The sequence below is a fragment of the Ranitomeya imitator genome, chromosome 1 (genome assembly GCF_032444005.1).
Source record: "Ranitomeya imitator isolate aRanImi1 chromosome 1, aRanImi1.pri, whole genome shotgun sequence".
Classification (NCBI taxonomy): domain Eukaryota; kingdom Metazoa; phylum Chordata; class Amphibia; order Anura; family Dendrobatidae; genus Ranitomeya; species Ranitomeya imitator.
In genome coordinates, this window is record NC_091282.1 from 1217486623 (window position 1) to 1217503561 (window position 16939).

Sequence of the window (16939 nt, forward strand, 5' to 3'; positions counted from 1 at the left end):
GTATAGGGATCGAGACATGCAGATCGGTATTTACCCGGTGTAGGAGTATATGGCCAGTAATCCGAACAGAGGATATCCCAGATGGGGTGTATGCACCATCTACCCAAATGGAGGGGGTGCTGCAACATAAATAAATTAATTGAAAATAAATAAAACATTTCCACTGGACCCTACGAGCAATAAAAATCCCCCGGGAGATAGACTATCCCATACTTGCCCGTGTGGGGCTGGAGTATATCCCAGAATATATAGTGGTAATGGCGCCATAAGTGCACACTTGCCCAGAGGAATTACGGATAATTAGGTCTGTAAATAAGTAAAAAGTATTGCTTAGGGCAGCGGTCCCCAAACTTTTTGACTTTGAGAGCCACATTCAGCACTGAGAGGTGGTCACGAGCAGCATTCTGCTTCTGTTCCCCTCAAAGTCGTGTCAACCAAAGCCACCATTACGGGTATAATGATAACCAAAGCTTTTCCACAGAAATCACTCCAAAGCAGTACACTGAGATCCAGGGGTTCCCACAATGCCCCAATTCCGTATTATCCCATCAAGGACTCCCAACACTCTGTAGTATCCAGCTTCAAGAACCTCCTCTAATAGGTAGTATCATCCTCCAGCGTACCATACCTAAAACATCTCTAAACCCCTAAGACCAGTATATGTGCATCCAGATCTGATCTTCTGTGCTCAAATATTCACAATTTTGAGATGTGCTCTTCATACCTGTTTGCTAGACCTGGAGCTAATGCACCAAGCTGGCAGACAGTCGCGAGCCACAATTCCTGGGACACATGTGGCTCCCGAGCTACAGGTTGGGGACCTCTGCCTTAGGGTAAGTGGATGTAAAATAAAGTGGACTTATCTGTCATGGCCGATTGTCTCACTTCCATTGGTAGCCCAGTGGGGACCGCAATCCTGGTCCTAGCGTTGGTGGCAAAGTGGGGAGAGCCGACACGATCTGTGTCTTGGCAAAAGAAGCGGCTGAGATGGTTTAGAGCGCGGTGCCGCCGTATAAACGCTACAGCCGGTCATGTGACCGGATATGGTAGTGGACGCCTGCGCTGTGTAGTTTCAGTACAGCGGTAGCTTGCGCAGTAGGGTTGATTTTGTGGCGCGGGCAGTGGCAGTTCAGCATCTGCGCAGTAGGATGGAGGTGCCCCAAACCGAACTCTGCGATGTCAGCGCGGTGGGCAGCTAAAGTAGTTGCCATGGTATTAATGTACTGCGTGAAGTGGGGCAGCGATACTTGTTATGGTTAGCTTGACAGCGTCCGTGTGGTAAAATATAAAGTACCATATACCATGAAATAAGGTGGCAGACAGATAACAAGGAAAGTAATGGGAAATACAGCAAGTACTCCAAAGAGTGGTATGGCTAATCGATATGATATGGCAACAATAGAGATAGTCACTATAATAAATCGTCAAGGTAGTATATACGGGACAAGTAGGGCATGAAACCAGTACAAATCGTCGTAGGAGTCCAAACTGTAATGGCTTCATGTAGGAAAAAACTTGAGTTGAAATAAACATATTAAATAAATGAAAATAAATGGTTGATTTTGAACTAATTAGACCAGGGAAAATAAAAGGGGAGGGGAAAGAAATTGGAAAAATATGCAATAAGCATGAAAAAATAAATACACAATAATAAACAAAAAGATAAAATATAAAACTAGAAGGAAGTAAATGAAACTTGTAGTAGAACCTATGGGGTAAGGGTCTTACCATCCTGAGTAAGCAAGATGTCAAGTCTACAATTGTGGTAGATCAATTTGCCTAGAAAAAAAAAGTTGGTTAATTAGCCAATCGAGTTCCCTATTCAGACCTCTAGGGTGAAGCGTATCCAGGGTATAGATCCAAAACGTCTCTCTGTTTCCACAATTGCATATGATTGCCGCCCCTCCTTGGGCGCAGGACTTTTTCAATGACCTGAAATCTGAGTTGTGCTACACTATGTTTTGCTTCCTTAAAGTGAAAAGGAAGTGTGTTGTGAATTCTGTGGCTGAATTCACTCCTGTGGTCACAAGTGGTACTGCAGCTTCTGAGCTTCCTCCCTCAGGTGTTCTGGTGAGCTCGTTAACTGCTTCATTACTTAACTCCGCCTGATGCTGCTATCCTTGCTCCTTGTCAATGTTTCAGTATTGGATCTGAGCTTCTCCTGATTGTTCCTGTGACCTGCTGCTCTGTATAGCTAAGTGCTTTTTGCTTTTTTGTTGCTTTTTTTCTGTCCAGCTTGTCTTTTGTTTTGCTGGAAGCTCTGAGACGCAAAGGGTGTACCGCCGTGCCGTTAGTTCGGCACGGTGGGTTTTTTTTGCCCCCTTTGCGTGGTTTTGCTTTAGGGTTTTTTGTAGACTGCAAAGTTCGCTTTACTGTCCTCGCTCTGTCCTAGAATATCGGGCCCTACTTTGCTGAATCTATTTCATCCCTACGTTTTGTCTTTTCATCTTACTCACAGTCATTATATGTGGGGGGCTGCCTTTTCCTTTGGGGAATTTCTCTGGGGCAAGTCAGGCCTATTTTTCTATCTTCAGGCTAGCTAGTTTCTTAGGCTGTGCCGAGTTGCCTAGGTAGTTGTTAGGCGCAATCCACAGCCGCTTTTAGTTGTGTTTAGGATAGGATCAGGTGTGCAGTCTACAGAGTTTCCACGTCTCAGAGCTCGTTCTTGTATTTTTGGGTATTTGTCAGATCACTGTGTGCGCTCTGATCGCTAAGCACACTGTGTTTTTGGATTGCCTTCATAACACCTGTCATTAGCAAACATAACAGTACAAGGAGCCCAAACTAATGATTCTCAATAGAGGGAAAGAAAAAGTTCTGACATCATTTTTTTTTTTTTTTTCTGCTCTGTGTTCACTTTTTTTTTTCCCCTAGACATTTGGGTGATTCTGGACACAGGTGTGGACATGGATATTCAGGGTCTGTGCTCTTCAATGGATAATCTCGTTATAAATGTACAAAAAATTCAAGATACTATTGATCAGAAATCTATGTTAGAACCAAGAATTCCTATTCCTGATTTGTTTTTTGGAGATAGAACTAAGTTTCTAAGTTTCAAAAATAATTGTAAGCTATTTCTGGCCTTGAAACCTCATTCTTCTGGTGATCCAGTTCAACAGGTTTTGATTATTATTTCTTTTTTGCGCGGCGACCCTCAAGACTGGGCATTTTCTCTTGCGCCAGGAGACCCTGCATTGAGTAGTGTCGATGCGTTTTTCCTGGCGCTTGGATTGCTGTACGATGAGCCTAATTCAGTGGATCAGGCTGAGAAAAATTTGCTGGCTTTGTGCCAGGGTCAGGATGATATAGAAGTATATTGTCAGAAATTTAGGAAATGGTCAGTACTCACTCAGTGGAATGAATCTGCGCTGGCAGCTTTGTTCAGAAAGGGTCTCTCTGAGGCTCTTAAGGATGTCATGGTGGGATTTCCTATGCCTGCCGGTTTGAATGAGTCTTTGTCTTTGGTCATTCAGATCGGTCGACGCTTGCGCGAGCGTAAATCTGTGCACCATTTGGCGGTACTGCCTGAGGTTAAACCTGAGCCTATGCAGTGCGATAGGACTATGACTAGAGTTGAACGGAAGGAATACAGACGTCTGAATGGTCTGTGTTTCTACTGTGGTGATTCCACTCATGCTATTTCTGATTGTCCTAAGCGCACTAAGCGGTCCGCTAGGTCTGCCGTCATTGGTACTGTACAGTCCAAATTCCTTCTGTCCATTACCTTGATATGCTCTTTGTCGTCGTTTTCTGTCATGGCGTTTGTGGATTCGGGCGCTGCCCTGAATCTGATGGATTTGGATTATGCTAAACGTTGTGGGTTTTTCTTGGAGCCTTTGCGGTGTCCTATTCCATTGAGAGGAATTGATGCTACACCTTTGGCCAAGAATAAACCTCAATACTGGGCCCAGCTGACCATGTGCATGGCTCTTGCACATCAGGAAGTTATTCGCTTTCTGGTGTTGCATAATCTGCATGATGTGGTCGTGTTGGGGTTGCCATGGCTACAAACCCATAATCCAGTATTGGATTGGAATTCCATGTCGGTATCCAGCTGGGGTTGTCAGGGAGTACATGGTGATGTTCCATTTTTGTCTATTTCGTCATCCACCCCTTCTGAGGTCCCAGAGTTCTTGTCTGATTATCAGGATGTATTTGAAGAGCCCAAGTCCGATGCTCTACCTCCGCATAGGGATTGTGATTGTGCTATCAATTTGATTCCTGGTAGTAAATTCCCTATAGGTCGATTATTTAATTTATCCGTGCCTGAACACGCCGCTATGCGCAGTTATGTGAAGGAATCCCTGGAGAAGGGACATATTCGCCCATCGTCATCACCACTGGGAGCAGGGTTCTTCTTTGTAGCCAAGAAGGATGGTTCGCTGAGACCGTGTATTGATTACCGCCTTCTTAATAAGATCACTGTTAAATTTCAGTATCCCTTGCCATTGTTATCTGACTTGTTTGCTCGGATTAAGGGGGCTAGTTGGTTCACTAAGATAGATCTTCGTGGTGCGTATAATCTGGTGAGAATCAGGCAAGGAGATGAATGGAAAACTGCATTCAATACGTCCGAGGGTCATTTTGAGTATCTAGTGATGCCGTTCGGACTTGCCAATGCTCCATCTGTGTTTCAGTCTTTTATGCATGACATCTTTCGTGAGTATCTGGATAAATTCCTGATTGTTTACTTGGATGACATTTTGATCTTCTCAGATGATTGGGAGTCTCATGTGAAGCAGGTCAGAATGGTTTTTCAGGTCCTGCGTGCTAACTCTTTGTTTGTGAAGGGATCAAAGTGTCTCTTCGGTGTGCAGAAAGTTTCATTTTTGGGGTTCATCTTTACCCCTTCTACTATCGAGATGGATCCAGTTAAGGTCCAAGCCATCCAGGATTGGATTCAGCCGACATCTCTGAAAAGTCTGCAAAAGTTCCTGGGCTTTGCTAATTTTTATCGTCGCTTCATCTGTAATTTTTCTAGCATTGCCAAACCATTGACCGATTTGACCAAGAAGGGTGCTGATTTGGTTAATTGGTCTTTTGCTGCTGTGGAAGCTTTTCAGGAGTTGAAGCGTCGTTTTTGTTCTGCCCCTGTGTTGTCAGCCAGATGTTTCTCTTCCGTTCCAGGTCGATGTTGATGCTTCTGAGATTGGAGCAGGGGCGGTTTTGTCACAGAGAGGTTCTGATTGCTCAGTGATGAAACCATGTGCTTTCTTTTCCAGGAAGTTTTCGCCCGCTGAGCGTAATTATGATGTGGGCAATCGAGAGTTGCTGGCCATGAAGTGGGCATTCGAGGAGTGGCGTCATTGGCTTGAAGGAGCTAAGCATCGCGTGGTGGTATTGACTGATCATAAGAACTTGACTTATCTCGAGTCTGCCAAGCGCTTGAATCCTAGACAGGCCCGTTGGTCGTTATTTTTTGCCCGCTTCGACTTTGTGATTTCGTACCTTCCGGGCTCTAAAAATGTGAAGGCGGATGCTCTGTCTAGGAGTTTTGTGCCCGACTCTCCGGGTTTATCTGAGCCAGCGGGTATCCTCAAGGAAGGAGTCATTGTGTCTGCCATCTCCCCTGATTTGCGGCGGGTGCTGCAAAAATTTCAGGCGAATAAACCTGATCGTTGTCCAGCAGAGAAACTGTTCGTCCCTGATAGGTGGACTAATAAACTTATCTCTGAACTTCATTGTTCGGTGTTGGCTGATCATCCTGGAATCTTTGGTACCAGAGAGTTAGTGGCTAGATCCTTCTGGTGGCCATCTCTGTCACGGGATGTACGTACTTTTGTGCAGTCCTGTGGGATTTGTGCTAGGGCTAAGCCCTGCTGTTCTCGTGCCAGTGGGTTGCTTTTGCCCTTGCCGGTCCCAAAGAGGCCTTGGACACATATTTCGATGGATTTCATTTCTGACCTTCCCGTTTCTCAAAAGATGTCAGTCATTTGGGTGGTCTGTGATCGCTTTTCTAAAATGGTCCATCTGGTGCCCTTGGCTAAATTGCCTTCCTCCTCTGATTTGGTACCTTTGTTCTTTCAGCATGTGGTTCGGTTGCATGGCATTCCTGAGAATATTGTTTCTGACAGAGGTTCCCAGTTTGTTTCAAGGTTTTGGCGAGCCTTTTGTGGTAGGATGGGCATTGACCTATCCTTTTCCTCAGCTTTCCATCCTCAGACTAATGGCCAGACCGAACGAACCAATCAGACCTTGGAAACATATCTGAGATGTTTTGTTTCTGCAGACCAGGATGATTGGGTGTCCTTTTTGCCATTGGCTGAGTTCGTCCTTAATAATCGGGCCAGCTCGGCTACCTTGGTTTCTCCATTTTTTTGCAATTCTGGGTTCCATCCTCGTTTCTCTTCAGGACAGGTTGAGTCTTCGGACTGTCCTGGTGTGGATTCTGTGGTGGATAGGTTGCAGCAGATCTGGACTCAGGTAGTGGACAATTTGATCTTGTCCCAGGAGAAAGCTCAACTTTTCGCTAATCGCAGACGCCGTGTGGGTCCCCGACTTCGTGTTGGGGATCTGGTTTGGTTATCTTCTCGTCATATTCCTATGAAGGTTTCCTCTCCTAAATTTAAACCTCGTTTTATTGGTCCGTATAGGATTTCTGAGGTTCTCAATCCTGTGTCTTTTCGTTTGACCCTCCCAGACTCCTTTTCCATACATAATGTATTCCATAGGTCGTTGTTGCGGAGATACGTGGCACCTATGGTTCCATCTGTTGAGCCTCCTGCCCCGGTTTTGGTGGAGGGGGAATTGGAGTATATTGTGGAGAAGATTTTGGATTCTCGTGTTTCTAGACGGAAACTCCAGTATCTGGTTAAATGGAAGGGTTATGCTCAGGAAGATAATTCCTGGGTTTTTGCCTCTGATGTTCATGCTTCCGATCTTGTTCGTGCCTTTCATGCGGCTCATCCTGGTCGGCCTGGGGGCTCTGGTGAGGGTTCGGTGACCCCTCCTCAAGGGGGGGGTACTGTTGTGAATTCTGTGGCTGAATTCACTCCTGTGGTCACAAGTGGTACTGCAGCTTCTGAGCTTCCTCCCTCAGGTGTTCTGGTGAGCTCGTTAACTGCTTCATTACTTAACTCCGCCTGATGCTGCTATCCTTGCTCCTTGTCAATGTTTCAGTATTGGATCTGAGCTTCTCCTGATTGTTCCTGTGACCTACTGCTCTGTATAGCTAAGTGCTTTTTGCTTTTTTGTTGCTTTTTTTCTGTCCAGCTTGTCTTTTGTTTTGCTGGAAGCTCTGAGACGCAAAGGGTGTACCGCCGTGCCGTTAGTTCGGCACGGTGGGTTTTTTTTGCCCCCTTTGCGTGGTTTTGCTTTAGGGTTTTTTGTAGACTGCAAAGTTCGCTTTACTGTCCTCGCTCTGTCCTAGAATATCGGGCCCTACTTTGCTGAATCTATTTCATCCCTACGTTTTGTCTTTTCATCTTACTCACAGTCATTATATGTGGGGGGCTGCCTTTTCCTTTGGGGAATTTCTCTGGGGCAAGTCAGGCCTATTTTTCTATCTTCAGGCTAGCTAGTTTCTTAGGCTGTGCCGAGTTGCCTAGGTAGTTGTTAGGCGCAATCCACAGCCGCTTTTAGTTGTGTTTAGGATAGGATCAGGTGTGCAGTCTACAGAGTTTCCACGTCTCAGAGCTCGTTCTTGTATTTTTGGGTATTTGTCAGATCACTGTGTGCGCTCTGATCGCTAAGCACACTGTGTTTTTGGATTGCCTTCATAACACCTGTCATTAGCAAACATAACAGAAGTGGTAGCCATGTTTGCTCACATCTGATTGTGGACTTATGGCTATAGATCCTGTCCCTAATTGCCTGGATAGTTTCACCCACGTATCGTAGTCCACATGGACATTTGATGACGTAAAGTACAAAGATGGACTCGCATGTGTAATAATCCTTAATGGGAAAAGATTTCCCAGTGTGGGGGTGTAACACTTCACTGTCCTTGATTATATTGGAACAGCTCCTGCAGTTTAGACACGGAAATGTGACCTTCATTTTCTGTCCTTTCAGTGTCCTGGGAGGGTGTGGTTTTAATGTACCTAGGTCAGCTCTAACCACTTTGTCCTTCACATTCCGTGGTCGTCTCATGCACATCAAAGGTGGATCTTTGAAGATTTGTATGTGTGGATACGCCTTGGTTAAAAGGGGCCAATGACCTCGGATAAGGTTATGAATTTTACGCATGGTCGGATGATGGTTATGAACGAATGGCAGCCTAGGATTCTTGTATGTGGTAATGACCCTGTCTTCTGATTCATTAAGGGCTTTAGCAGATTCCGTATCAAGGAGCTCAGTTGGATAATTGCGTGCCCTGAATTTATTGGCCATTTCATGTATTCTGGTTTCTCTGATACACGGGTCGGAAACGATTCTGGTGACTCTCTTAAACTGAGATCTGGGGAGACTATCCTTCATGGATTTTGGATGGCAGCTATTATATAGTAATAAACTGTTAGTCGGTAGGTTTAGTATATAAATCGGTGCTGAGAATACCCAATGTATTTTTGAGAACCCTGATATCAAGGAATGAAATCTCCTCCTCGTGATGTACCAGTGTAAAGGATAACTCCGGTCTAATCGTATTAGTGGTATTGAAAAACTCTAGAAGACTGGTTTCATTCCCCCGCCAGATGCAGAAAATATCATCAATGTGTCTGTGCCATGTAAGGGTGTTCTGCTGGAATAAAGGGTTAGGGTACACATGTTTGCGTTCAAACTGATCCATATAGAGGTTTGCGTAGGTCGGAGCTACATTGGACCCCATTGCGGTCCCACATGTTTGTAAAAAGAAATTGTCTTCAAAGAGAAAATAATTTTCCCTGAGGACCAAACTGAGCAAATCTGAGCAAAGTTCCCGGGTATCCCTGTCAACATTAGCCTCCTGGAGAGTTAATGATACTGCTTTAATCCCTCTGTCATGGGTGATTGATGTATATAAACTGTTTACATCAAGTGTACATAGAATGTTATCTGATGGGATGATATTCATATTGCGGATCTTGTTCAGGAAATCACCCGTGTCTAAGATGTAGGATTTTGTCGAGTGAGCATATGGTGTGAGAACTTTTTCAAGAAAGATGGAAAGTGGATTAAGTATAGAATCGGTGGACGCTACTATGGGGCATCCAGGTGGGTTATGGAGGTTTTTATGTATCTTGGGAAGGATATAGAGTACAGGGGTGACCGGGTGGTGATTTGTGAGATTCGTTCTGGTTTTGGTATCAATGGTCTTGAGCTGGAAATATTTATCAAGGACAGTGTGGATTTTCTGGCATATGCTGGGGTGGGGTCAGAGTGTAGTCTCCTGTATGTGGTGGGATCTGAGAGTTGTCGTCTAACCTCGGCCACATATTGATTTTTATTCATGACAACAATGGCCCCACCCTTGTCAGCCGGTTTTATTATGATATTCTTGTTGCTGCTAAGTGAATCCAAGGCTTGATTCTCGGGGATATTAAGATTGTGGCGGACAGGAAGAAAACCTAAACGTTGGTCATGAATAGTGCTTTTAATATCCCTATCGAGTAGACTAATCAATGTTTCTACTGGATGGTGGGTCTTGGGTGGAATGAAGGTACTGGTATTCCTTAGTCCTAGGGTATCGATAGTGATCTTGGGTGCATTATGATCAGGTATGGTGCCTAGCCTGTTGCCAATGGGGTTGGTGTTCTCATCAAAGTGTGCTTTTAGTCTGATGTTCCTATAGAAACGTTGAAGATCCTTTTTCAACTGATCAGGGTCCCACCTGGGTGTAGGGCAAAATGATAGGCCCATATTTAGGACCTTCAACTCAAGAGGAGACAGACAATAATCCGATATATTCACTACAGAGATTGGACTCCTACCTGTGATCTGAGGGTCATGTGGTTCATTTGTTTTATTGTCCAGAATGTGACATGTAGTCTCTCTCAAAAAATCCAACCTAATTCCTTTAAACCAGTCTCTTGCTGAATGCCTATAATAACTAAGGTCTCAAAAATCTAGGTCTCCATTGGTTTGGTTATCGGAGAACCCTGACATGTTTCTCCAATATTGTATATGGGATGTTCTCTATATTGTAAATAGCTTGATCATTGTATACATTGTACATATTACTAGAAGCATGTGATTGTATAAATGTACCTGAGGGCTCTTTAGATTGTGTCTCTTACAGCACTATTGTGGTCAAGGCCACTGGGTGGCCGAAACGTTAAGAGATTGCCTCGCTAGTTGTCGCTTCGTCTTCATCACCGTATTTCAATAAAACATTCACCTAAGCAACTTTTTTGAATTGGACGAGTGCAGCGATTTTCTTACCTCTAGTGCTTATGGGACCACTGGCTCCTTTCACTTGCATCGTCGAAAAACTCTTCAAATTGTCGAGTGCGAGCTTCTCGTTCTCCTTGCTATAATACAATAGTGTGCATTATATGATATTCCATACAGCAAATGATTTACAGGTCATTACAGCATGACACTATGGACTGTGCTCCAACAGGGAGGACGGGCAAACTCCAGGGACCGCAGCTGTGCCCAGAGGAGATACGGAACTACAACTTCCAGCACGCTTAGCCTGCAGGTCCCATTGGATAACAGTGAGTGCAGCTGTGGAGTAGAATCCAGAATGAGTGCAGTGATTTTCTTACCACTATGTATTATGACACCATGCGAAGGCTGCAGGAGAGAGTGAGTGCGAGTGCGAAGTACTGAGCGGACATCGGGGGCTGTGCTAAGGGGGTATTATATGGAGGGAACGGCAGCTGCTGTGACGGGCGGTGCCAATTATTGTGGGATCTGAGGCTTCATCTCATATTTAATGTGATGGCCTTTTACTATGGCGGGCGCTCTGGAGACACAATCTGAGAAGTTGCTGGCGGCCTGTGAGGGGCTCTTGCGGGTGATGTGGCCTGTGAGGGGCTCTTGCGGGTGATGTGGCCTGTGAGGGGCTCTTGCGGGTGATGTGGCCTGTGAGGGGCTCTTGCGGGTGATGTGGCCTGTGAGGGGCTCTTGCGGGTGATGTGGCCTGTGAGGGGCTCTTGCGGGTGATGTGACCTGTGAGGGGCTCTTGCGGGTGATGTGGCCTGTGAGGGGCTCTTGCGGGTGATGTGGCCTGTGAGGGGCTCTCACTGGGTTATGCGGACTGTGAGGGACACTCGCCTGGAGATGCGCAGTATGAAGAGTGCTCTGCTGAGGTCTATGGAGAAACTGGCTGTGGCCGCTCTCTGTATGAGGGAGCACAACCTCACGCTGCATAAGCGGCAGAACTCATGATACTGTATATTGGGGGCTCCAGCTAACACTGGGGGGCCAACTGGTCATTGTGTATGGGAGGTACTGGCTGAGAATGAAGGCGTCACAATCTTGTGAATCTGTATAAGGTGGGCACTCCTGTTCACCCTGTGTATGAGGGGCACTTTGCTTGACACTGTACATGTGGTGCTCTGCCTGGCACCATGACACTATTTTCCTGATTTTTATTGTTTTCGGGTTCTGGTTATAGTGGTGGCTTATTTGCCCCTCGCTTGTTCTCTATTTGGTGCCTCTTTTTTTTTTTTTCTCTCCGTACACCCAGCTTGGATGTGGCAAAAGCATATTTTATTTTTGCTCAAAATTTTCCATGTTTAGCCAAAAAAATCCCATGATAAAAGTAGAAATGTTGTAAACATAGAAGTGATGAATCCGATCCTGCATATTTGAGTTTTACAGCCGTAGAATTGTTTGATCTTTTTATTGTAGTTTGGCACGCACACAGAGAGGAGGTAATGACGAGCTTAGGAAGATGACAGTCCATTGAGGTACAAAGTCAGGTGACTGGAAGGTCACAACCTGGTTTCTCCAAACATCTCCATGGAGCCAGGTGACTGGTGAGTCCCAATCCTGGCTTCCCTAAACGTATCCATGGGACTCAGGTGACCGGTGGGTCCAAATCCTGTTTATCCCATACTTATTCCTGTGTCCAGTGATGGTCAATGGATCAGATCTGTATTCTTTCAGTCGTGCCGTGGTAACCTGAGCTGACATCCTGTAGAATGTCAAATCTGTGTCACTCTTGATGGAGCCATTATCTGGCAGCTGTCCTGTAGAGTGTTACTGCCTGTGGTTTTGTAAAGAGTCTCTGGATCTCTTGGCCGTCTGGATGTACAGTGCCTTACGAAAATATTTGGCTCCCTGGAACTTTTCAACCTTTTCCCACATTTCATGCTTCAATCATAAAGATACCAAATGTACATTTTTGGTGAAGAATCAACAAGTGGAACACAATTGTGAAGTTGAACAAAAATTTATTGGTTTTAAATTTTTGTGGAAATTCAAAAACTGAAAAGTGGGGCGTGCAATATTATTCGGCCCCTTTATCTTAATACATTGTTGCACCACCTTTTGCTGCGATTACAAGTCACTTGGGGTACGTCTCTATCAGTTTTGTACATGGAGAGACTGAAATTCTCGCCCGTTCTTCCTTAGCAAACAGCCCGAGCTCAGTGAGGTTTGATGGAGATCGTTTATGAACAGCAGTTTTCTGCTCTTTCCACAGATTCTCGATTGGATTGAGGTCTGGACTCTGACTTGGCCATTCTAACACCTGGATACGTTTATTTGTGAACCATTCCATTGTAGATTTTGCTTTATGTTGCTTTTATGTCAGTCTCACAATGGCGGCTGTCCGCTGCCTTCCCTTCTCTCTCCATGTGGCAGAGCTCAGATCCCTGTAGAGGCCTGTCTCCTGTCAGTCTCACAATGGCGGCTGTCCGCTGCCTTCCCTTCTCTCTCCCTGTGGCAGGGCTCAGATCCCTGTAGAGGCCGGTCTCCTGTCAGTCTCACAATGGCGGCTGTCCGCTGCCTTCCCTTCTCTCTCCCTGTGGCAGGGCTCAGATCCCTGTAGAGGCCGGTCTCCTGTCAGTCTCACAATGGCGGCTGTCCGCTGCCTTCCCTTCTCTCTCCCTGTGGCAGGGCTCAGATCCCTGTAGAGGCCTGTCTCCTGTCAGTCTCACAATGGCGGCGGTCCGCTGCCTTCCCTTCTCTCTCCCTGTGGCAGGGCTCAGATCCCTGTAGAGGCCTGTCTCCTGTCAGTCTCACAATGTCGGCTGTCTGATGCCTTCCCTTCTATCTCCCTGTGGCAGGGCTCAGATCCCTGTAGAGGCCTGTCTCCTGTCAGTCTCACAATGGCGGCTGTCCCCTGCCTTCCCTTCTATCTCCCTGTGGCAGGGCTCAGATCCCTGTAGAGGCCGGTCTCCTGTCAGTCTCACAATGTCGGCTGTCTGATGCCTTCCCTGCTATCTCCCTGTGGCAGGGCTCAGATCCCTCTAGAGGCCTGTCTCCTGTCAGATGCATGTAGAAAAGCCGCAGAGACACAATCACGTGTTTCTCAACGCAAACAATAAATAGCCAGGTCTTTCACCGGGAAGGAACAACCACGGGAAGGGCAGCATCCAAAAAGGAAAACCACCTATGCCAAAACATGGTATCCATCCACCGACAGCTGTTTTGGGGTATTTGCCCCTCATCAGTGTGGAGTAGGAAACTGGCTATTAGGAGCAGTGCCTAGTTAAAGGACTATAAACCTAAGGATGAATGACCTCGGGGAGATTAAAACATCCAACACCGCGGAGACACCATCACGTGTTTCTCAACGCATTTATTTATTGCTTGCGTTGAGAAACACGTGATGGTGTCTCCGCGGCTTTTCTACATGCATTTGCATATTTCCCATAAGGGATGGGGGCAGTGTTCTGGATCACTGCGTTGAGAAACACGTGATGGTGTCTCTGCGGTGTTGGATGTTTTGATCTCCCCGAGGTCATTCATCCTTATGTTTCTTGTCTCCTGTCAGAGTCTCACAATGGCAGCTGTCCGCTGCCTTCCCTGCTATCTCCCTGTGGCAGAGCTCAGATCCCTGTAGAGGCCTGTCTCCTGTCAGTCTCACAATGGCGGCTGTCCGCTGCCTTCCCTGCTATCTCCCTGTGGCAGAGCTCAGATCCCTGTAGAGGCCTGTCTCCTGTCAGTCTCACAATGGCGGCTGTCCGCTGCCTTCCCTTCTATCTCCCTGTGGCAGGGCTCAGATCCCTGTAGAGGCCGGTCTCCTGTCAGTCTCACAATGGTGGCTGTCCGCTGCCTTCCCTGCTATCTCCCTGTGGCAGAGCTCCGATCCCTGTAGAGGCCTGTCTCCTGTCAGTCTCACAATGGCGGCTGTCCGCTGCCTTCCCTGCTATCTCCCTGTGGCAGAGCTCAGATCCCTGTAGAGGCCTGTCTCCTGTCAGTCTCACAATGGCGGCTGTCCGCTGCCTTCCCTGCTATCTCCCTGTGGCAGAGCTCAGATCCCTGTAGAGGCCTGTCTCCTGTCAGTCTCACAATGGTGGCTGTCCGCTGCCTTCCCTTCTATGTCCCTGTGGCAGGGCTCAGATCCCTGTAGAGGCCGGTCTCCTGTCAGTCTCACAATGGTGGCTGTCCGCTGCCTTCCCTGCTATCTCCCTGTGGCAGAGCTCAGATCCCTGTAGAGGCCTGTCTCCTGTCAGTCTCACAATGGCGGCTGTCCGCTGCCTTCCCTTCTATCTCCCTGTGGCAGGGCTCAGATCCCTGTAGAGGCCTGTCTCCTGTGAGTCTCACAATGGCGTCTGTCTGCTGCCTTCCCTTCTCTCTCCCTGTGGCAGGGCCCAGATCCCTGTAGAGGCCGGTCTCCTGTCAGTCTCACAATGGCGGCTGTCCGCTGCCTTCCCTTCTGTCTCCCTGTGGCAGGGCCCAGATCCCTGTAGAGGCCGGTCTCCTGTCAGTCTCACAATGGCGGCTGTCCGCTGCCTTCCCTTCTCTCTCCCTGTGGCAGGGCTCAGATCCCTGTAGAGGCCGGTCTCCTGTCAGTCTCACAATGGCGGCTGTCCGCTGCCTTCCCTTCTCTCTCCCTGTGGCAGGGCTCAGATCCCTGTAGAGGCCGGTCTCCTGTCAGTCTCACACACTAGTCCTTGCTGCCATCACCATCCTTTTCTGACTGACTCAAATCTTACTGCCTTGTAAGTTAGCTCCTCCCCATAACATGTGACTTTCCGAGAAGCAGCCATTGGCTGACTGTATGGTCAATACTCCTTCCCATAAAACTCACTAAAATCTTTGCTGATGTCCGTGTAAGAAAATTCACAAGTAAGACGAGCAAAGAAATGGGAATAACAGGAAAACCACATACACTGAAAATGCAGAAATAACGTAATAACAAAGATACTTCTATCTCAGACACTTTATGTGATAGACCAAAACTAAGCGCAAATCAAACTCCATAAAACAGACCATTACCTTTGCTGATGATTTTTTTTGTGTGTTGACCAGTGTTATGGAAACTGCTGAATTCCTCGAAACTGGTTCTACCCCGCTTTTCATGTCTTCCATAACATAGAAAACTTAACACGCAGACCCCTCTAGATCAGAGACAGCGCCCTGCGTTATTGCCTTCATGACTAACACTTATAAAGCGAATACTAAAATCCCGAATTATCACAGATCTATAGGGAGATTTAATTGTCTAATAATAATAAAGCAAAGTATAAATATTTACCATAACAGTGGTTACAAAAGCTTTTATATTGGCCTCAACTGCGACAGGATGTAAAAAATGTTTGCCGAAAACGTCCTCGGTGTGAACAAAGGAGGAGCAGTGGGCTTTTATCCAGGCCATCCGAACCTTTGCACGCTTGGAGTTTCTGATGATCGACTATCTGATGATAGGAACTTCACACAACGGATATGAATATTGTTTGCTGATGACCGCCTGTGAAGATCTGAGGTTGCAGGGTGCAATAAACACCCAGGCAGGTAAACGATACAGTTTGATTGATTTCTTCCGTCCACAGTTATACAGCAAATCCACGTTGATGCCCAAAATACAATGTCCTCAGTCCACAAGTTCCCAATCTAAGGTTGGTAGTTCCACTGCCCCGTACCAGGCGATACTCACGGTCTCCCAACTTTTGGTATCTACAGCCGGTATAGTGTGCAGTCACAGCATATGTTCCTCCAGACGATGAATATCACTGCCGTAGTTCATAGATACCCCTCCAGCCAACAATGACATTTTCTCGTCAGTCCACCATACCCCAAGACAGTTCTCCTGGAAATAAGCCCAGCCCTAGAGAAAAGCTAACTGTGCATTAGTGGGGGTATCTCAGGCTGAGCCCCAGCACCTGGACTGCATGTGAGACCCCTGTGGTGATGGCTCCCCTGGGTCTACTACAGGGGCTTCTCACAAAATTAGAATATCATCAAATTTAATTTCAGTTCTTCAATACAAAAAGTAAATGCCACTTTTTGTATTGAAGAACTGAAATCAATTCACTTTCTGATGATATTGTAATTTTGTGAGAAGCCCCTGTATCTCCATCCACACAATGGATTGATAGGATCATCGCTTTACATTTACCCTTGGCAATCTCCCAGAGGCGTAGCTAGAGCATTTGCCGCCCGGGGCTGTTCCCGAGTTTGGCGCCCCCCCCCCGCTCAATACACACAAAGGTTACCAAAAATGGTTTTCCTGTTATGTAGAACTTAAACTAGGCCTAATGGTGTCACCCCCACATGCCACACCTGTGACTTAATACCACCACACCATGACCAGGCCACATAGTGACCGAATAATACTACATACAAGGGACAAATACCACAACACCATTTCCAGACCACATATTACCACCACATAGTGACTGAATGCTACAATACTGATCAGTAATAAAAAAAAAAAACCACAATACTATCACCATAAGTGCCAGTATTCACAGGAGATCTGTACTTAGTATGCTGTGTCTGTGTAGAGGTAATACAGAGATCACTGGTGGTATTATACACAGGATCTCTATATAGTATACAGTGTATAGTGTCAGTGTATAGGTAACACTGACTCACCAGTGACGTCTCTAGGTGAAGTCCTTCATCTTTCATCCAGAACAGACCGCCATCATTCCTTCCAGCCAGGACTCGTTTCTGC

The 16939-nt window shown here is 46.5% G+C and overlaps 1 protein-coding gene across 2 annotated transcripts in view; it reads left to right on the top strand.

The window, feature by feature from the left end:
• Positions 1 to 10436: 10436 nt before the first annotated feature.
• LOC138657323 (probable N-acetyltransferase CML1) overlaps positions 10437 to 16939 on the top strand; it is a 55361-nt gene continuing 48858 nt past the window's right edge. The window contains exon 1 of one of the 2 annotated variants that reach the window (XM_069745047.1): positions 10437 to 10577. Coding sequence is in view for 1 of the 2 variants with exons in the window: in XM_069745045.1 (XP_069601146.1) it covers positions 10648 to 10668 (21 nt within the window). In the remaining variant the exon portion in view is untranslated. Of the gene's footprint in view, positions 10578 to 10635; positions 10669 to 16939 lie in introns of those variants that run through there. The other variant, XM_069745045.1, reaches the window with a different exon arrangement.